This window comes from Drosophila navojoa, chromosome 2 (genome assembly GCF_054131105.1).
Source record: "Drosophila navojoa isolate 15081-1374.11 chromosome 2, UAZ_NAV_1.0, whole genome shotgun sequence".
In the NCBI taxonomy this organism is placed as follows: Eukaryota; Metazoa; Arthropoda; class Insecta; order Diptera; family Drosophilidae; genus Drosophila; species Drosophila navojoa.
In genome coordinates, this window is record NC_142890.1 from 20532362 (window position 1) to 20554142 (window position 21781).

General features: G+C 38.9%; 1 protein-coding gene across 4 annotated transcripts; it reads left to right on the forward strand.

Moving 5' to 3' along the window:
• Window positions 1-5697: 5697 nt before the first annotated feature.
• pnr (pannier) lies at window positions 5698-20971 on the forward strand. Of its 4 annotated transcripts, XM_030390158.2 has the most exons (5): window positions 5698-5992; window positions 6229-6625; window positions 18728-19327; window positions 19390-19660; window positions 19924-20971. In XM_030390158.2, the coding sequence occupies exons 3-5, from the start codon at window positions 18827-18829 to the stop codon at window positions 20577-20579; spliced, it is 1428 nt and encodes a 475-aa protein (XP_030246018.1). In that variant the 5' UTR covers window positions 5698-5992; window positions 6229-6625; window positions 18728-18826; the 3' UTR covers window positions 20580-20971. The 4 variants fall into 4 exon arrangements, with proteins under 4 accessions (XP_030246018.1, XP_089121341.1, XP_017953492.1 ...); XM_089265215.1 differs by having other exon boundaries at window positions 5698-6625; XM_018098003.3 differs by lacking the exons at window positions 5698-5992; window positions 6229-6625 and adding an exon at window positions 14120-15345 and having other exon boundaries at window positions 18728-19318.
• Window positions 20972-21781: the final 810 nt, after the last annotated feature.

Here is a 21781-nt window from a genome sequence, read left to right on the forward strand (position 1 = left end):
GAGCGAGAGAGGGAAAGAGATAAATAGATCATGACCTGGAGACAGGAACTAAAAATCGGCCTAAGCTAAATTTTTAGACAAAAGGTTATTTATTAAAAGTTTATGTATATACTAAAAATGTATTTAATAAAATTATTTTATATACTTGCTAATTGCTACTAATTGTTACAAAAAATATATTTAAAATTTTTTACAACGTCCAAAAAAAAAAAAAAAAACAGATTAGTTTAACTGTCCCGTTGCTAATTAAAAGTAAAATATATGTAACTGTCATAAAATGAACATTCTCTATACAATACTTAGCTTTAACTATATCAAAAATATTTGACACTTCCGTTCAATCTGTGGATGATTTCCTATGCAAACTGTCTAGTTCAACATACAAATGACCATGTATAGAGCTTTCTACCTTAACAAGACGCCCACTTAGTCGGTCTAAACCAGCGTGGAGCCTAGCCAGCCTCTATGCCCATATGACGTCACAAAAGCCAAGTCAACTGAAACACACACGTAATCGTTCGAGTTCTAGGAAAAAGTATCGAAATTCCACGAATTCACACGGAATACAAAATGAGATTGGCTCAGAGCAAGCGTCGGACTGGGGAAGCGGGAACGATGAGCCAAGGTATTCCCTTGTCTCTGCTGCTTATCACAACTCACGCGCGTCTCGTTCCATTTCTCGTTCTTGGGTCGAACCCAAAATCACATTATCTGAGTTGCCCAATACCAGACGGCGACGGCGACGGCAACGGCAACGGCAACGGCGACTCAACTAATGGATACTCTGCGGCGTAAAGCATATCACTGATGATGATGATGGGCTCTTTGGGCAACGAAACGCAGACGCCGCCGCCGTCGTAGAGGAAGATTGAAGATGCGGCGCTTATCGAAACAGAAACACAAGGCAACAGAAAAAGAAGAAAAACTGAAAACTAAGAGACAAACGAACCCAAAAAGAGTTCAGCTGGCTTGCAGGATAGCGCACGGTCTCTGGAGCTCTATAGTCTGGAGGCTGCAGCACTCTGCGCATATTTCTGTGTCTCTGCTTATCGTCAGAGCCGCGGACTTTTTGTTTGCATCTCCGAAACGCACATGGGCAAAATGATCGCAGCTGAGAAAGGGTCCCATTCCACTTCCACAACAGAAATGTGGCGCCAAAGGAAGCGTTGAAAATGGTACTTGATATTGATCACGATGCCATGTGTGTATGCCTGTGTGTGTGTGTATATCTTTCTATCTGTGCGTGTGTGTTTGGCTGGCACTGTAATTTAGACGGCGCCTCGATCCTTGTTTCACACTAATGCACTTGCAGCTTTTAAATGTCACCTCAGCTGGTGCGGGGATGTGGTTAAGTGCAGAGGGGAGAGAGAGCCAACATCAGATCGGACGGCCGGACAGCCGGACTGGCCGGCTTGTCAGATATTGCCTCTAGGCCATTTGTGAGCTCCAAGTTTTATTTTGCTGCTGCAGATGGCAGAACATGCAAGGCGATTGTGTATCCAATTGGAATAATTAGTGGTATCAGTCGTAGGATTTTGTTTATATTGTCATGCCAGGGCACATATCGAAACGAAATACAATATGAAAATGCAATACATACTTTTACCATGAATGCTCGTAGTGCAAGCTTTAAATGATAGTTAAGCTAAATCCATTTACAGTAATCTGTAATGAAGGGATCATGCAATATTTTATTGATAGTAACTGTACTTTGTATTTTATTTACAAAGTTTTTTACACAACGATAATTCTAATTTTAGTAGTATATTTGAGTTTTTAATTGGTTTATAAATTTATTTATATTTTAATTTGTCTTCAACTTCAACTTATATATTTAAAGTTATTTATTAATATGCAAAAATATCTTCTCCTCATATGAATTACCCTTATCAAAATTTAATTGGGTTGGGAATTGACAAGTGATAAATCATATGATTTAGATAAAGCAGAATATAATGAAATCTGGAATCATCCCTTTACTAATCCAATTGTCCACAAATTTAATATAGTGCTGTTATAAGCTGTTTATAATTGGAGCATTTGCATGAGAAAACAGTCAAGTACAAAATTTTATGTCTTTCTGATACTGTTAGCTTGATGTATTAACTTTGATTCGTAGAGCTATATTATTGCAAGGCTTTAAGCATTTACTGCTACGCAAATAGCGACGGCCATTAAAAGGAAATTTAATTTGTATGCGAGCCAAGGCTGGACAAATTTAACAACTGCAATTTGTCAACAACAATTAAGGCTACAAAGTTGTTGAGTCGCAGATATGGTTACTTTGTACGGCACCCACTTCATGATTCAGATAACTCAACGCAATCCGAAGTGCCTGGACAAAATGTAGAGAGTGCAGCCATTCGAAATGCCGAAATCTATGACTGGGATGCTCTTCAATTAAGTGCTAGAGTATCTCGTTGGGCTTTTCATTAGTTTATCGACAGCATAAATTTTTCAAATGCTGCCGCGCTGACAAAGTTGTTAGACGAGTTATGGGCAGACTACAGGACTTGTCTTTGCCAGTAATTAAAAGGTCTCTGGGGTATGGGTATGGGAAGTGGCGCCACGCTGGCCAACTTTCGAAAGCCCTTTAACGTGAGAAAATTCCATTGCAAATGATATACACAAAATGTCTTATCAACCGTCAGCATACCTGAACAAAAAGTATTTGCGTATGCTTGAGATAGCGCCCAACAAAAAGCGTAAATGTCAAAATGCCAAAATTAATTGCAATGGCAGTGCCATGGATAAAGCCTAAAAAACTGTCATGCCGCACTGGCCTATGGGTCAAGAAACGACAACCTCTGAGGGGATCAGCGGAGCTCGAAGGGGGCTGGCTGGCTTAGCGGAGAGAACCAGTCAGCGACCAGCCCAGCACAGCCCATTTTTTTTTTATAGCTGGGCGCCATAAAGGCGACTGGATTGCCACCACAGGAGGCATGTTCACAAAAGACAGAGCTCGAACATTTTTAAGGGGATTAACAGCAAAAATTATAAAAAATAAAAAAGAAGAGAAGTAAAATAAGCTTATAGAATGATCTTTTGTATTGTTTATTGTTTATTTTAATTTTATTTTTTTTTTTTTGCATAGCCCATTCTGAAAATTATAATCTATACTTAGTTTATTTTAAATTGTATTTATTTGTATATTCGTGTAAATTAATAAACATTTTATATTATATGTATTTATATAGTTGTGACAAAAGTTTTAAAGTTCATTCATAATAATTCATCATAAAACCCACATTAATTAAATACATTTCTTTTTTAATTATCTATAAATGCTCTATATATCAAAAAGCCCCTTCTTCAGGCGCCGCCCCTGCTTCGCAAGTGAGCGTTGTGGTTGCTTGCCACACTGGCCACCATTACAAATTCTACCACTTTTGGCTCAGTTGCTTCTGCCACCTCCTCTGCTGTCTGGCGCAGTCACTCGATATCCAGTTCCTATTCGAGTCGGAGTCGGAGTCAGAGAGTCACAGGCAAATCCAGAGCCAGGAGCCAGGAGACCACAAGTTTGGTAACACGCGCTCGCGGCATTTATCGCGCCTGGCAATCAAGCAGGACGCCGCGACGTCCCTTTGTGGCACGGACCGCCTGCTTGCCACATGAGAAACTTGTTTCGTGCACTTCATCCCGTTGCGTGTGCGGGGCAATCTTTTAGAGTCCCCATTTTGAGGTGGAGTCATGCAACGCGACGCGTTCATTGGCCAGCCAAATATGTGTGAGTGCATGTATGTATATGTGTCTGTGTATGTAGTTGAGTGTGTGTTAGTATAATACATTACTCTCCATATGCGTTTCATTAAAGTTTCGCATAAATTTTGTTGCATGTTTGCGGCATTTTATGGCCAGCCGCGTATCGCACACGCACTTCGAGTCCATTTCATTTGGAGCTTGTTAGCTTTTCCTATATATAGTTTTCCCATAAAAATTATATATACACACAGTCGCGCCTGCTCTTCGAACAGGTAGCCGGATTGGTTGTCGTGTGGCGTTTGTCTCTTTTATGAGGCAGTTTTGTTTTATTTTGTTTTTCTCGGACATCTCGTTCCTTTTGTATTTGTCACATTTGTGGCGTCTCGCATTTTGGCTGCGCCTATAAATAATTGGGTTTTATCGTCACTTGGTTTCTTTGCATTTAATAAATTTAATTTGTGGTAATTGAACTCGTTGTAGACACTGTCAACTGTGCCCAGTGATTTCTCTTATCGCTTCGCCACTCATTTATCAATCTGTTGTATATAAAATTCTACATTTAATTGTACAATTTTTTAAGCGCACGGAACTATTAATTAAGCTTGAAGCATAATTTATTGTTGTCAAGGAGTGTGAGATGCTCTTTTTTACGGTTGAGAAGCTAAGCATATTTTTCACTAAATAAACACTTAGCGTCTGAATATGTGTTTAATTATTCAGAAAATTCAGCTTATTATTTGTTTGATAATATGCCTCTATTAATATACAAAAAAAATAACAATAATTGGATTTTACTAGTCTACTGTTTTTACTGTTAACATATAGTATGTATTAAAACGAAAATTACATAATTTATACAAGTAACTAACTAGATGATATCCAAAATTAACAATACTTAAAAATGCAATGCTGTAGAAGCACCAACTATCATAGATGCTAAATATACGATTTAAAACACAGCTTAGCAAAGCTTTTAACAAATTCACATGCAACGACATATTTACTTTTAAGACATCTTATATGACCCGAATTCCCATTTTAAATGGCTTTAATTTATAATTCAATTCATATAAAAACGTATGTTAATGAATAAGAATAAATGACAGATGAGCTAAGATGTTGTACCTACCTTATTTATCTTGTGCATTTGCATATCGTGAAGTTACCCATTTTAAATGTTGTGATGTTTTTACGTCAATCATATTAAAAACTATCAACAGATAGAATCAAGTATATTAAGCTACGACATGATCATTCATTTAAATGAGATTGCAATAAATTAATAATATAATAAATATGTGTTTACAGTGAATTTAATTATGGCTTAACTTTAATTTGCAATTGATAAGAAGGTGTGAGAATTATCAATTAGACGTACGAGTATATCAGAAGCTGGTAACTACAAATATAAATTGAAAGAAAAAAAAAAAATAATAATAATAATAATAATAATAAATGTTGTTTAAAGTGCACATAAAATACCCACGCATTTTTATTTGCAAGATATATGGTTAATTTACAGATTTTATTTTAATACTAATGATTATTATGGTGCGAGAGTGCAATATGATAAATGATTATAATTATGGCGAGCGCACATAATTCAAAATGTTGAGCATACGCCACGAGAGCCGCGAGACACGGAGCACGAAAGTGGGCAGTCCCAAGAGAGCACTACACACACACAGACAGAACTAACACTCTCACACATGCACACAGCTAACGACACTCATGTATACACAGCGCGCACACAAATATCTAAACAGCAAATCAAGCAAACTTTAATATGGCTACAATTTGATTACGAGCGCCAGCACGAGAGAGCGAGCGAGCAGGCGAGCAAACGAACACACAAGAAAGAGACCGAACGAACTCCACAAAGGCAACACCCACTGACACAGCGCGATAGCGTGCGCATGCATGTGTGTGTATACGTGCTTGTGTGTGTGTGCTCGTGTGTGACGTTAAAGGAAACTCGTTTGTTTGCCCACTGCGGCAGCCGCGGCGCGACAGTCGCGCTCACAGCGTACGTCCAACCGGAAGCTCAACACAAGCCTCGTTCGCTCGCTCGCTCGCTCGCTCCATCTTGTTGCCCTATGCGTGCTTCCCCATTCCAATCAGAAACCAACAGCAACAATAACAACAACAAGAGCGCGCTCTGGTGCCAAAACTTTGGCAATTCGAGTTGTGAATTCAGTTTAAACTTGAACGTTTATACGCGAAAATGCAGAATTGCCGTGTGCGGCGTAAAATTGTGAATGCGTTGAAAAGCCGTCGCCAATTGTGAATTGTGTGTCTATGATCTAAAATCTATTACAAAACCCATTAAATAATAACAGCAGCTCTCTGGATATTCACTATAGTTGCTGCTTGTTGCTAAACTCTATTCATCGAGATTTGCGTGTCGCCTTATCTGATAAATTTCTATTGTTAATTATGTGTTTAATGCGCATAAGCTGGTGTTTGTGCTTGTGTTAGTGTGTTAGTGTTATGCTAATTATTTTTTGCTTCCATCATTTTCGCCAGCGTTATGCAAATGATGTGTCTCTAAACTGTGCAGCGTATCTCTAAACACACTTGTATCTGTATCCGTTTATGCTGCGGTATCTGTATCTGTATCTCGATCGGTGTATCTGTAAGTGTCGTGTCATTTATGTCACAGCGCACGCACTGAAAAACGGAATTCGATTAAATTTATGTGCACTCGCATTTCAATATAAATCGCATAGTTTAGCAAAGCGAACAAAACGTTTGCTGTCGAACAATAAATGCGTTTTAAAAGCAATTAAAATTCGTATAACAAAAATACACAAAAAAGGCTATAAAGAATAATAACCCACTTGATATACGTTGGCTCATTTGAATACAACAAATAACAAATAAACGACATCCATTGGAACGAAGCTCGGCATTATCAAGCTACGTAAGTCGACAATATATTCATACAACTTTTATGACAGTCAAGCCCTTGATTAGATTTGGTATTGATGTATTCGGACAAGTTTGAGATATTTAAAATAAGACAAAATGATATGAGATAAATTAGATACGGATTCAATTAAGTTTATTAGCGACCCGGAAAAGTCATTTTTGCATTTAGTAATTGTAATAATGACAAAAATAATTTAAACTAATAATATTTAAATATGAATTACAATACATTACACTTAAATGTATTGTTTGGTTATTCAACTTATACGTAGCACATAGCTAATAAACTAATTCGTAATTGATATAGTCTCACATTTGATGTTGATCTAGTTTGCAAAACGATTCGCAATAACATTTATACATAGCTTGCGCTACGAGGCTAATGAAACAATTTAGCGTCAGCTAATATCATTGAATTAAGTTGCAATCTTTAAGCTGAGCAATTTCAATTAAATTTAAGTAACTCACTTTCGAATAAGCAACGAATAAATTTAGGCCTGAATGTTTATAGATCAACTCACTGAACAACTGAGGCTATACATAACGCTAAATGTTAAATACGATCCGGTGTGATAAAACAAGCTTGAATGATCAGGTAGTTTAGCAACAAAACTATAATTTATATATATAAAATAATATAATATAATATATATCATGCAAATATATTGAATTTTGTATGCCAGAAACCTGATTTGAATATCAATTCAATAGCCAGACTATTTTTAAGTATATAACAATAACTTACTAAACTGATTTCAAAACATATAATCTTCCATATTTATTTACACATTAAGTGATAACATTTTGAATACCTATTTTAAAACCGAAATGGGAACAAATACAAATATAAAATTAAAATCAATGAAATGCAGCCATAAATTGAAATTTTTGTTGAGAACAAAGCAATACAAATTGGAAGCCTCAAAAAACATCTAAAGCTAAATTAATTTCAATTATGACTTGTACAACAAATTAATTTAACTTTTTATTGGTTTTTTTATTGAATTTCAATCGTATATTTATGCAACTCGCTGGCTGGCAGCTATTGTATTTTGTGCAAAGTATGGATAAAACAATACAATAAATTCCCACGAGAATATTTGTAAGCAATACCATAAATTTGTCATCAATATTTCAGCGACACTTTGCATAGGGATCTCCATACGACAAAAGCCATTCATTGCCTGAAAGTCGGGGCCAATATCGCCAGTGCTGCAGAGATAACGAAGTACATTATTCCTTTGCCTTTTTTATGAGCAATTACTTGGGGACTACGGCCAAGTGCGAAGCAGCGTCAAACCGGAAAGTTGGCATGCAACTTTCATCACATTTGATTCAACAATTACATTCAATACACACAGTAGTTGGGCCACGTACATATACATATGTATTTATTCGCACAATTTCATTGCAGATAACCAGCAGTCAGTCAAACAATCAGCTAGAAGGCAACAAAAGACTTAAGCTCGAAACTTGGCGCATAGAAAACAATGATGATTATTCATCAAGCGTACATTAATGAGATGCACATAAATTAGAACAACGTGTAAGCTGCTGATAAGCTAGAGCTGTTGTTAAATGCGCTTCATAAATTATTTAGAGCTTATGCAGGTTAATTAGTTTTCTTTATTACAATTGTTATGTTGCTCATAATAAAGAAGAACTTGCCACTCGCTGCAATCGTTCAGCTGTAACCTTCAACTGGCTGAGTCCTATCTCAATGACACACCCGCTCTTAACTCTTGCTACACTTTCGCTCTTGTCTAGTGGCCGAATCTCGGCACATGAGCGACAAGTGCCATTTCTTTGGGCAATTAAATGCTGGCGCCACCGAGCACAAAAACAGACAGCCGACAACAATGCTGGCTCAATGGTTCCGTACTGCAGAACACTCTCGTAGGCCAACAATGACACAACATGACAGCAGTTTCCACTTCAAGTGCATTGCAAAAAGGCCAATAAAGTCATTAGCTGGAAGTATAAACGAGCTGGGCCAAGTGTATGTCTGTGTTTTGACCAGAAATACGGACCAAAAGGCAATGGAAACTGTGCCAGCAGAGCCAAAAAGAGAATCTAAAACGCTGCGTGTGACCAGTGGCACAGGTTGCACGATATGTATATGTATATGTATATCTCTCTCTATATATGTGAATGTTTCTGTGTGTGCGTGGCTAAGCGCCTTTTAATTTATGACACTTTTATGAGACCAAAAGGCAATAAAACTAAAATCGGTTTCTCGACAAAAAGGCAAGCCAAGCCAATAGTTTGCCTTTTGGACAATTGCATCATAAATCTTGACCAAAATCGTTTAGCAAGGTAACTGGAAAGGTCATTGGGTTGCGCATAGGGTTGCCACATATATGATACACAGCTGCAAATATTTTAATTATTGTCTTTACAAAAATTATATGTATACATTTGAAGTTAATGTAAATAAATATATAAATATTAAAACTAAATAATAATAAAGTCAAAGCTCCTTTTGTCTAAATGTTTATTAAGACATTTTTATATAATATATAAAAAAGTAATTTAATTATTTCAAGAGGTATTTTACTCTTTACATTTATTTTGGTAATATTCTTGAATTCTCTCTCTTGCTTGGCAACCCTGTCCAGGTCAACCCTCAGCAAAATGCAACAAACATAATTATGCAACTTTTAACACTCGGTCAAAACTACTGCAAGCCTACAGACGCACACATACACACACGTACACACACACTCACTCACTCACTAATGCAGGTAGCACAACCGAAACATTAAATATGAAGCACGCAATTCGAAAATAACAAGCAGAACATTGCAGCAGGCAATGATATATGTATGTGCGAATTGCACACTAAGCAGGTCAACGGGGCAGCGGGGAACATGGACTGCCAGCCCAATAGGAAATACGTAGAGGCCAAGACCCATTGACCCGATGAAGCCGGGAGTCAGGAGCAGAGCCAGGCCCAGGGACAGCGACAGGGGAAGTCAGAAGTCATGTCGTGCGTTACGCGGCGTTGCTTAATTGCACGAGAGGTTTTTGGTTGACAGACGGGAACTCGACCTGGACACGGACCTCAAGTATCGAGCTAATAGAAATTGTTTGGCGTCAGACGTCTGAGTGGCTTGCTGTGTGGCGGATAGTAGAGACACAAACTGATTTTCCAAGGAAAACATTGCATAATAACATTGGCTATACATATATGGTGAACTTTTTATCATACTCCCGCTCCAGCGTTACATTTATTAATAAATACAAATTTTATTTATATTGCACCCATATTTGAAAGTTGAAAGCCAGTGTCAATTTCGTTTATAAATTGATTTATGCTTTATGGTTTTTATTTCATATGCTAATAAAATTCAATAAAAGTGGCGGCAATAAATAAGCCCATATGTATATATTACATCGTTTATCGTAGCTGCTGCGATAACTTAGCATTATTCATAACGATTTCACAATATAGCACTTATCAGGCGAATAATTCCAAGTGGAACGTAAGAGCACAAAACAAAATCAGTTGCTTTATCGTTAGTAGAAAGGAAGCAGCTGGCCTATAAGCCTGACGATAAGGAAATGAGTAAATCGTGAGCTAAAATTTCATAACGACCGATAAAATAATCCAGAAGAGCAGAATTTCTTATCAGAGTATTCCCCATCTGAATACTGGCGCCAAAAGTCATAAAAATCGAAATCGTGGAAGCCGCGACTTTCAAGAGATTTCTACACCTTTTTTTAGTAAATTATTATGATTGTAGTTAATTAATTAAAGACAAGGGAAAATTAGGCGAGATCTTTTCACAGCCAGCGCCAAGCAATCAAATAAACGAATGTTGAGTTTTCCACAGCTATTAATTGTTACCGGGTCTGACAATGTCTCCGACAATGCTCTCACAAATGTAAATGTCACGAATGAAACGATGCCGAGAGACGAAGGCTGTGGTAGATACACAGACGGCATAAGCCGCGCCGACGCCAAGACACTTAAAAGCTTTGGGCATGGACAGCCGACAGACAGACAGACACACAGAAAGATGTATATATGCATATAGTCAAGCCACATTTGAATTCCTGTTGCAGCAAAGGCATGGAGTTGGAATTTGTCTGCCCGCGTGCCGAAAACTTGTCATTGGTGCTGCCGGTGTGGTCGAACGAGCCAGAGGAAGAGGAGAGTGTGTGTGAGAGAAAGAGGAAAGATAGCGTCTGAGATCAATCGTGCTGCCGGCACAGATCAAGCGAAAGAGTTGCTTAATATAGACGCCAGCAGAAGGGTCAGATCGAGATTTCAACGGATTTCGTGTGGAGCATCTACGCAGCTCACTGGGCTAGCAGCAAGGATATTGCCAGCAAGTTCGTTGCTTAAGTCTTTTGTTTCGCATGCCTTTCACACACGATGTACCAGCATAAAATTGGTCATTGTCACAACTCCCAATTAATTATAAAACAAAACGCATACAAATTAAAGCACTATCAGCAATTTCTAAACAAAAACCAGCAACAACAACAACAACCACAACCACAATAGAGCACCATTTCCGCCATCATTTCAGCAGTTGATAAGACATAAGTGCGCCGCTCCATAGAATAGCGTACCAGTACAAAGTATTCGAGCTATGAGCTATGAAATGAAATTATGGGCTAACACTGTTCTTCTCACAAAATCACCGATTGGAACAATCAGTTAAATGCTCAAGCATGCTTATATCATTCGTTGTTGTTTGAGGGAAGGCTCTTTGCTTATCACTTGAAATATTCAAATTGAGTTTTCGTTCAGTGTTGTTGCTGAATGTGTAGTAGCCGCGTTTCAATTGCGTTTTAGTTGTTGTCAAGTGCCTTTTGGATAGCGACTCAACTCCCCTGCAAGTGTGTGGGACATATGTAGCTTCAAGGCACTCATGTGTCACGGCGATGAGTAATTGTTTCAGCCACGGCGCACAGACAAAAGCCCTAATTGCATTGCGATAAGTCATGCAGATATACACATATTCACATAAGTAAAAGCACCTATTGCCATCAGGAAATTCTCAATTACTGTGTCTTATCGAATACATTCTACTACACTGAAATCTTGAATAGGTTGTCTCCTTTGAATACTCATTTGCCACAATGTCACTCACGTGGAAGCAGACAGAAGGCACCCTAAAAAAAATATGGTATGCAAAATATGGCTAAGATTTGTTTGTTAAAGAACGTTTTAGTGGGAAAATACGAATGATTATTTTACAGGCTTACTGCAGATTATGACTAGATGGTCCACAAGAATATAATAAATTACCTACATAAACTATATAAATATGATTTATTTATGCTAATTTTATTTTTAAAGATAATTTCAATTAAATCTAAGATAGAGTAGAGCATCAATAATTATTAATTATATTCATTGTGAATATGTTATAATGGACTATTTTTAATCATAACATAAACACATAATTATTGGAATTACTACTTTATATTTATATTTGAAATACAATTGTCAAGCAAAGCTACCCAGCTAAGCTTTTAGCACACACTCAGTTTAACACTTCTTTCATCACGAACACATATAACTCTTAATATGCATGTAAACTCCACAAATCGCTTGATACACTCTACGAATGCATTTGCTACATAAAAACGCTATAATTACAACTCTAAACTGCCTAAAACACTCAAGAGAGAGACGTCTGCATCTGAAAAGATTCTCATAATTACGCATCAGAAGAAATAAACATACAAATTTGAATAAAATCGATATAACCACCAAACATGGGTCTGAGAGCGGAGTAGAGTTGAAGGCGGATGAGAGCCGTTGATGCTGCTGCGGCTGCGGCTGCTGCTGTTGCTGTTGCTGTTGTTGTTGATTTTGTGGCTGTGGCTGCTGCCGCTGGCGTACTTTGCCATTAAGAATCGAACCACAAATCCACTTAAAATCACTACAAAAACCAATAAAGATTTCTTTCATCTTTGCCGAAGGAGCGCGCGAGATGGCAACAGAAACAAAGAGCGAGAGAGAGGGAGAGATAGGGAGAAAGGGAAAGAGAGCACGTATTGATCAAGCGACAATGAGAGTGAAACAATCATGAGACGATCAATAGGCATTGTAATCAAATGCAATGCACTAGAGCGCTTAAGGGGACTTATAGAATACTTGGGATAGACTTTGGCGGTGGCGGTGACGCCACTTTGAAATTTCGGTGACATTTTCCAAAATGTTGGGTAGGGCAACTGAAAGGGTATACAGGATTAGTGGAGCCAGAGCAATTATCATTTGTCTGGCTGTTATCAGACAACTAATATGCATATCAATGATTTTTCAACCCACTCTCTCTATACAATTTTCTTAACTTACTTTACTTTCATTCAAATTTTTGATATCGAAGAATTTTCCATGGTGACTCGCTTAGTTCGTGGTTCCAGGAAAGCGCGTGCCATGTCTTGTGCTCGTATCGTTGCCTTTCCTTCAACGTATTCGCCTGATAAACGTCATAAAAGTTAATCACCGCAGCAGCTTCGGATCCAGCTACATATGGTGGCTGCGCCTCGTCAACAAGATCGTGTGGATGATCACATTAACGGGCCGGCGCATGATATATAAAGCTGTTCACAAATTAAGGTCCATTAGCGCAGCAGGATGTGTCAGCGTCGATTGAAATATGCGCTTGTCTGGCTTGCGGTTTTTTTGTTTTGACATCTTTCGTTCCTTCTGCTTCAGCAGACTCTCTATCTCGCTCCCTCTCTCTTACTCTCCCGCGTCTGCTTTGACTCAGTTTTCACTCGATCTGCTTGCTTTTTTGCATTTTAATGGAAAGAATTTGTTTAGCATCCAGCTGGGGAGGAAGGTTGCCAACGAACCTTTTTTGATGGGTGAATTATGTGATTCTCACTGAACAGCAACTGAGGCAAATCGTTTGATTAATGATCCACACCATGAGTTTTAACAATATTGTGAGTGCTATTGGCCCACTTGTGCTAATCTGTTGAACTGATGATTGCCAATGAATAAATGGCCAATAGAAGCCGAAAGCATTTGTCAAAGAACCTTTTTATGTTTGTGTATTGAATGACATAATTAGATAAAAATATAAAATTAAATTTTCTCTATACCTATAGAGATAGTCCTCGGTGGTATACGATCAAAAAATATATAAGGAAGACTGCAGGAAATAAATTGATATTTCCATTAAGCTGAAGTCATTCCTTTGCCTATGTTAATCTCTTGTTTTTTTAAATACTGATTATAATTGAATAATAAAACCAAAAACTAAATGATATACAGAACATAGGAGTGATTCATATTAATATATAAATGTGGCTTAATTATTAATTATTATATACGTTAGGTTATAATAATATTTAGAGCACTCCAAATCCCAACAAGGCTGATCTGAACCACCTATTGTCTCAGCTCTAAAAAGGTAATCGTAAATCTGATTATCTGTAATGTTTTTAGCTACCAAATTCATTCTTTTGAAATGCGCACATATATATCATTCAATGTGATTTTTTTTTTAAAAAAAGGCCTTCACATTTCTCTGAATCCCTTGCAATTAGCGACATCAGAGTAAATAGATCCTTATTAGGCGCTGGACATACACGCAACCGTCAATTAATTAAACTATATCCTTCGATCTTTGTCATGGCCTCTTTTTTATAGGGTCACTGTTTTGGGCACTTGCTCACGCCCACAGCACGATCTAACGACCTGGTGACACTACGGCCTCTGAGCAGCGGGGTCAGCCGGATCAGCGCTGCTAAGCCCGGTCGGCTATCGATCAAGCGGATTACTTTCACGCTGGCTCATGCAGTCGAGTTCCTACCGTTTCGCTAGGCGCAAGTAGCTCGAGTGTCGAACCTGTTTTCGGTTTCAAGTGCGGGGCAATATCTATTTCTTCAGACTTACATCAAATTGACTAATTTCGCTGCAGCAGCGCAGTCGACTGCGCAGTAGCTGCGTTTGAAATGCACCTACAAATTTTTACCTGTCACTCAGCCGACGGCATCTCCATCTCGCTCTCGTGTCTGGCATCTCGCTTGCACACTGCGTTTGTGTGAAGGCAACGCCTGCAAGTGACACTCGAAGAAAGGGAGTAGGCAGCAGCCAGACAGACAAACGGACGGACTGCCTTGCCTGCCCATTGATGAAATTGACTTTTTATGTTGTTGCCGTTGACTTCTCTTCGATTTGCGTGGCGCTGCTCTCGGTCACTGTCGCTGCTGCTGTCGCAGCCGATGTTGACGTCGGCATCGGCGTCGGCGTCAACTGAAACTGGATTTTTGGGATTAAGTTTTTGTTTACTTTGAGGCGTTTTTTAGTTTGTTTGCACGCCTCAAGGAAGTCGGTTCGTTGCGCTCGCGTTCCGCAACAGCAATCACAACAATTATAAAAAAAAAAATAAATAAATAAAAACAAAAGCAACAATTACTCAAATCTGTTAAGTGCTCGTAACTGGATTAATACGAAAATTTATTGGTCTCTTAGCCGCATTAATCAAAAGGCTTACAACAAAGCCCATTAAATGCTCAATCCAAACGATCGATCCGCATAAATATTAATAATAAATGTAACCAAATTCAACATTTCCAAGTCTGTTGCAATTAATTTCTTATTTTTGCATTTCTGTGATACAATTTGAACTTGAATTCCGCGTTACTATAAATCAATCCTTAAACAAGCTGCCACACAGAAAATCGCGCGAAAACATAAACCAATAAATTATGGGAATTTTGCTAAGTGATGGCGATGTAAGTTTAGATTTTATTTTTCATACCATTCATTCACTCCAACACACACGCTTAACTTCCCATCTATAAATCATATTTTAATTAAACTGGTATTTAAATATTTGAAATGTCTTTATACTTAGACTAATTGATATTGCTAGTTAGAGAAACTAATAGGCCTAACTATAAACTGGAACTATTTAGACTAATTGTTTTACGATTTTTCTAATCAATAGTCTTAGATAAATGCAAATTGAATCATATATTTCTCCCATTGACACTCTGTCTACAAATCGTAAATTTGAGCCTGTTCTATTCAAATACTCAAATACAAATACTCTTCGCTTCTTAGAGTATAAGCATATATCTTATATATATCAAAATTCAACGGAAAAATAGTAAATTAAATGCAATTTTTCATTTATTCAAATATTTAATTTCTGAATTTTTATATCACTAAAATATAAAGGCAATTTTATTCGAATTTCAATTAAATAATTATTTAATTACATTCATTAAAAAAGATTATTGTCTTTACTCATCATTGTAGCTTTCTAATCCTAACGAAATTACTAGGCAATTGGCGCACCTTTCGGTGCATAAATGACATCGAACAAACGTTTACAGGAAAACTAAACTCTATAATATTTAGTTGACATCCGCTAGCTAGAGTTGTGAGAGCGCAACGATCCATGAATGAGTCAAGTGTGTCTAACTGAAGTCAGCAGGAAGGGGGTGTGGAGAAGTAACTAAAACAGGATCCACTTGGCATAGACCTGGCTGGCGCTGTCGTCCACTGAGCGAGCGCACCCGGTTTCATCATAGCCTAAGCCGAGAGACTTATAAAAAACCACTTAAAGCGCCGCTTTAATCCTAAGTGTTCCCGAACCCCTCCTCGATGTTGTTGGCTTGTTTGTTTTTTTTTTTTTTTTTTCTTCTGTTATTTTTTTGTTCGGTTTTATTCATTCACTTGGCCGCCGCTCAAGTGGTTTTCTCTGTTTGTTTTTATTCCTTCATTTGCAGTGACAAATTATTAACGTTCTACTCATCGTCCTCATCAGCGTCGCGACCTGCTGATCCTCGATTTGTGGCTCGTCTTTAGTAAATTGATTTTTTATTGCTCTTTATTTTAATTCTCTCCACCTTCATTCTTCTGCTTCTTCTCCATCTCCATCTCCTTCTTCTTCTTGCTTTTCAGTTTTGTTTTTGTGCTCGCATTTTAATAAGCGCCTCTACAGTCACTTCGAAGTGCCTGCGATCGCGCACTGATCCCATTCGGATCTCGATCCTGGCTATTCGAGGCTGCAACATGTTGACAATTTTTCGTGTGGTCGCCGCTCCTTTGATGAAGCACCGCCTCGAGTATCGGCAATGGACGGTGCTCTCTTTGATCGACTGATCTTCTAAAGGGAGCGACGTCATTATGCACGCGTGGTCAACTCTTTGATGACTCGAATTCTCGTTGTTCTTGTTGTTGCTGTTATGCTGCTCCCCTTACCTCAAATGCGTTTGTGGAACGCTGCACATTTCGTTGGCATTTCGAGAATTGTGTTAAAATGTGCGTCAATTGATCTTCTGGCTAATGGGGAAAAGTGTTGCAAACGGCTTTCCTTGCCCACGTTTAATTAGATGGAAATTATCGAAACGCTAATTAGAAACCGGCTGCAGCTTTTTTTTGCATCCTACAATTCTTGTGGAGAATTGCTAAATCATTTATTTTATTCAGTTTCTGTTCTGAAATAAAACCGAAAGTGCCGCCGGCTAAGCGAAAGCTCTTCTCTTAAACAATATGCGCATTGCGCATAGTCAATTTTCCTGTATTGAGTAATATGCTGTATCGAGTCCAATTGAGCTGTTTGTTATAAAATATTTACCATATGCGTCTAAATTCTCATACCCCTCAGCGCAACAGTTGTATGTGCGTTTGATTTGTGGAATCAGCAGAGATTAAAAGCGCAAATTGAAATTAAAAATTTCATACATCATCGCATTAATATTCTGGGATAAGATAAAGACGTCAAATGTATTTTCGTACATATATTTCAATAATATATATGAATACAACAAATATATGGAATTGGCGCCTTAATTGATTTTGATGTGAAAAACAGATTTCTATATTTATATGCCTTTTGGTTATTGAACTTTTTGTAAAGGAGGAAAAGCAACAACAACAAAATCAAAAGACTATGCGGAAAATGTATTTAAAGTCAGCCGATGGCACTTGAAGACATTTCATGTGGTGCAAAAATGCTGAATGATACATTTATTTAAAGTAAACGGAAAATTATAAAAAAAAGTAACTTTCAAGCTTTCAAATGGTGAAAACAAATTTTAGCAATTTGGTTGAGAAGAGTAAGATTGTTTTTGGCTTTGAGAAGTAATTGAAATAAAATTATGATGGTTTGACATATCATGTTGTAAACCTGCAAATATTAAACTAAATTGGAGGATGGTCAAAATTATATATAAATATAGTAAATAGTAATGAAAACGTTTTTTTTTTTTTTCAAACTTCTTCAAACTCAGGAAAATTAGAATACATATATATGTATATAAGTTATGCTCATTAAGTTACTAGCTCATTGTAATATCATAACCAGCAATAAGCTGGATAAAAAGTAGAAATCTCAACATCTGTGTAGCTTCTATGTTTAGATATTGTAATTAATAGTAATTAGTTAGCAGTGCTAATTTACTTAAATAAAACTTACACTACTTTGCTTATATCGACTCTTAAAACCTCTACACCTATATGATGCAGACACACCTCAACAGGTTTTTGTGCCCGTAAAATTATGATTAATATTGTTGATAATGAATATAATGCATCCCATATAATAGTTATGACCATCATTAAAAAAGCTACGGCCAAGCCCACGTACATATAGCAAATATGTACATGTATATATGTATATGCAAAGAAAAAAGAGTGGAGCCTACGCAGGGCGAAAAGATGAAACTCAATTGTGAGTGCTGCAAATGCACAAAGATACAAAGACGAGTCACAAAAGATGCAGCGCGCCATTCATTTAAGATGGGATGGAATGGAAGGGCGCCGTTGGGAAAACGAGTTTTGAGAGGCAGAGAGAGGGTGAGATAGAGAGAGAGATAGAGAGAGAGAGCACATGTGTGTGTATGCGAGTGTATGGTGAGGGAGCCCAGCAGCTCTCAAGAACTGCAGCAAGAGGCAGCAACCAAAATGGCTACGCGCAACGGGGTGTCGCCCAATGGCAGCTGCACCTGGGATACCGAAAACTGAAGTGAGAAAAAGCCAGTTGGCAGTAGATAGAGAGTGACAGATAGAAAGGGGAGAGAGAGAGAAAGAGAGAGAGAGAGTGAGAGAAGGAGTATATGTTACTTTGATCTAATTAGTTGTGTTTTGTGGTCATCTCTTTTGCAGTCGACCTCGGATCAGCAGTCAACGCGTGACTATCCGCAGTTGAGCGGCGACTACCACAACGTGCAGCTGCAGGTGGCCGCCGTCGCTGCCAGCTCCAAGATGTACCATAGCAGCAGCGCCGCTGCGGCTGCCGCCTACACTGATTTGGCTGCAGCTGGAGGTGCCGCCGGCGTCTCTGGCTACCATCACCAACAGGCGGTGAACGCGCCAGTATATGTGCCCTCCAATCGCCAATATAATCACGTAGCGGCGCATTTTGGCAGCGCTGCAGCCGCCCAGAACGCGTGGACAACGGATAGCTTTGGATCGGCACATGCGCAGCTGCCGGCGCAGTTCTACACGCAAAACGCCGCCGTCATGATGGCGCCCTGGCGAAGTGCCTATGATCCAACTGGCTTTCAGCGCTCCTCTCCTTACGAGAGCGCCATGGACTTTCAGTTTGGCGAGGGGCGCGAGTGCGTCAACTGCGGCGCCATCTCCACTCCACTTTGGAGACGTGATGGCACCGGCCACTATCTCTGCAACGCTTGCGGCCTGTATCACAAGATGAACGGCATGAACCGGCCACTGATAAAGCCCAGCAAGCGACTGGTGAGTGCAGTGAGTAGCCACAGCTCCATTATCAGTCAATATCCATACTAATCCCTTTCCGACTCCTACAGACCGCCACACGTCGCCTAGGCCTTTGCTGCACAAATTGTGGCACTCGCACCACCACACTCTGGAGACGCAACAACGACGGGGAGCCCGTGTGCAATGCCTGTGGCCTCTACTTCAAACTGCACGGCGTCAATCGGCCGCTGGCGATGCGCAAGGATGGCATTCAGACGCGCAAGCGGAAGCCCAAGAAAACTGGCAGCGGCTCCACAGCGGGAACTAACTCGGGATCGGGCTCAACCACAGAGGCCATCAAGGAGTGCAAAGAGGAGCATGGTAAGCAAAGTGAAACTAATATTGTTGACTGAATCACAATGAGGATAATTTGATATAATATATATCGATATCAACTCGAGAGAAAAACGAAATAATGTATGTTCCTGTTTGCAGAGCCATTGCTAAATACCATAATATTTATATTAAGCCAGACATCTTTCAGTCTGTTCTTGTTATAGATATTGTACATTTATTATACTAACGTTCCCTTTTGAAGTTTTCTAATCTTATTTTTGTCGCTTTCTCTGTACCTTCTCCAACAGATCTCAAGCCCACGCTTAGCCTGGAACGCCACGGTCTGAACAAGCTGCATACGGAGTTGAAGAGCAGCAGCCTCATGGGCCAGCATCATAGCCAGCAGCCGCAGCAGCAGACGGTGCCGTCACATCAACAATGCTTTCCACACTATGCCCAGCAGCAACAGCAGCAGCAACAACAGCAGCAGCAACAGCAACAGCAACAGCAACAACACCAGCATCAGCAGCTCAGCCACCAATCACAGTTAAGTGCAAGGCAGTTGCATGCAGCCAGCTCGCAGCTGTATACGCCCGGCAGCAGCTCCGCGGCCTCTGCGTATACGACGCACAGCAGCAATGCGCCGGACACGCCCACACTGAGCAACGGCACGCCCTCGCCGCACTACCAACACCATCATTTGGCGAGCAGCTCGCACGGCCACCACGCCACGGCAGCCCATCATCATCTGCACGCGGCAGCAGCTGCTGCGGCGTATGGAGTGAAGACAGAGGCAAGTGCCACTAATTACGACTATGTGAACAATTGTTACTTTGGCGCTTCGTTTGGTGCTTTGGGCGGTGCTGCCTCGTCGGCAATGGCTGGTGGGGCGAGCGGCGATCTGGCCGGCTATCATCATCAGCACAATGTCATCCAGGCCGCCAAGCTGATGGCCACATCCTGAACGGAAGCGATCTCTGTGATCTCGTACCCACACAGCGCACAGCAGACACCATCGTTGGAGCTTCGTTGGAATCATATTGAAAAGACTTTGAATTAGTTTTAAATAAGTTGCAATTAGTTCTCTTATGTAATGCCTGTAAATAACTGCACGAAAGTTTTGTACAAATATTTGTTTATAGCTTCGTTCCGTTTCATTTAAGTACCCAAATAGGCTAAGGTTTAGCTACTACTATGTATCAATTGTAAAGTGTTTACATTATTCTTTCTCTAATTAGCATAAATTATCCATATAGAAAAAAGCACATCCAATCATAGATCACTTAGCCATATGACTAGTATACTACCCATAAGTCCATGCATATTACCATTTAAATAAAAATTAACTTAAACATACATTCACTTTAGCAACTGGTTTTCTTTTCGGACCTAATGGGTTAATGCTGAGCATGTTTTATATTAGCTCAAAAGTATGCTTTACTATAAATCCCAACATTTTGTGACCTCTTTAAAGTATGCAACAAAGTTCAAGTGTGGTAAGTTTTATTTGATTTAGCCGTCTAGTTGTGGCGGGCTGAATGATGATAATAAAACCTTCGAATAGTAAATACCAAAAATACTGAAATTTTATGGAATTCATTCTATATTAACTTCTTTACGAATCGTACTGAAAATTCTTTCGGATTTATTTTTGGAAATGTGAAAAGGGTAATACTATTTAGTATATATCAACTTAATTCATGTTTATATATGTATGTATGTTTCATATTACATTTCAAAATAGTATATGGTTTACTATTTAATGTTTTAAAAATTACCAATTGCCAATTATGTTATTTAGGGAAATCCTATACAAGTCATTTAAAGAAGCAAAAAAGAGACGAAACCGCTTTACACTATACATTATGAGGCTTTAATCGGTCAATGTCGCCTCTATATGTCGATGGTACTTCAGCTTACATTGCAGTAACATACATTGCATATAAATAACAAATTAAAATGGAATCAAGTGAAGCTATTGAACCCAAGGGGGACGCACAGAAGAAAACATGTGTTTTGACTGAGTATATTGGGGTTTGTTTGGGTTTACTTAAATCTTTATTGGTTCGTCTGTACGTATGTGAGTAGGTCAATTTAGTATTGCAAAAATAAGGGAGAAACTAAATTAGTTACGTGAATATCTATACAGCTGTAAGCTGCTCTATA

Bases quoted from the DNA above. Each gene is read 5' to 3' on its own strand.
- pnr (XM_018098002.3), top strand. From the start codon at position 15,319: ATGGGAATTTTGCTAAGTGATGGCGAT. The intron at 19,328-19,389 runs GTGAGTAGCCAC...CGACTCCTACAG, and splicing joins GCAAGCGACTGGTGAGTGCA to ACCGCCACACGTCGCCTAGG. The intron at 19,661-19,923 runs GTAAGCAAAGTG...CTTCTCCAACAG, and splicing joins GGAGTGCAAAGAGGAGCATG to ATCTCAAGCCCACGCTTAGC.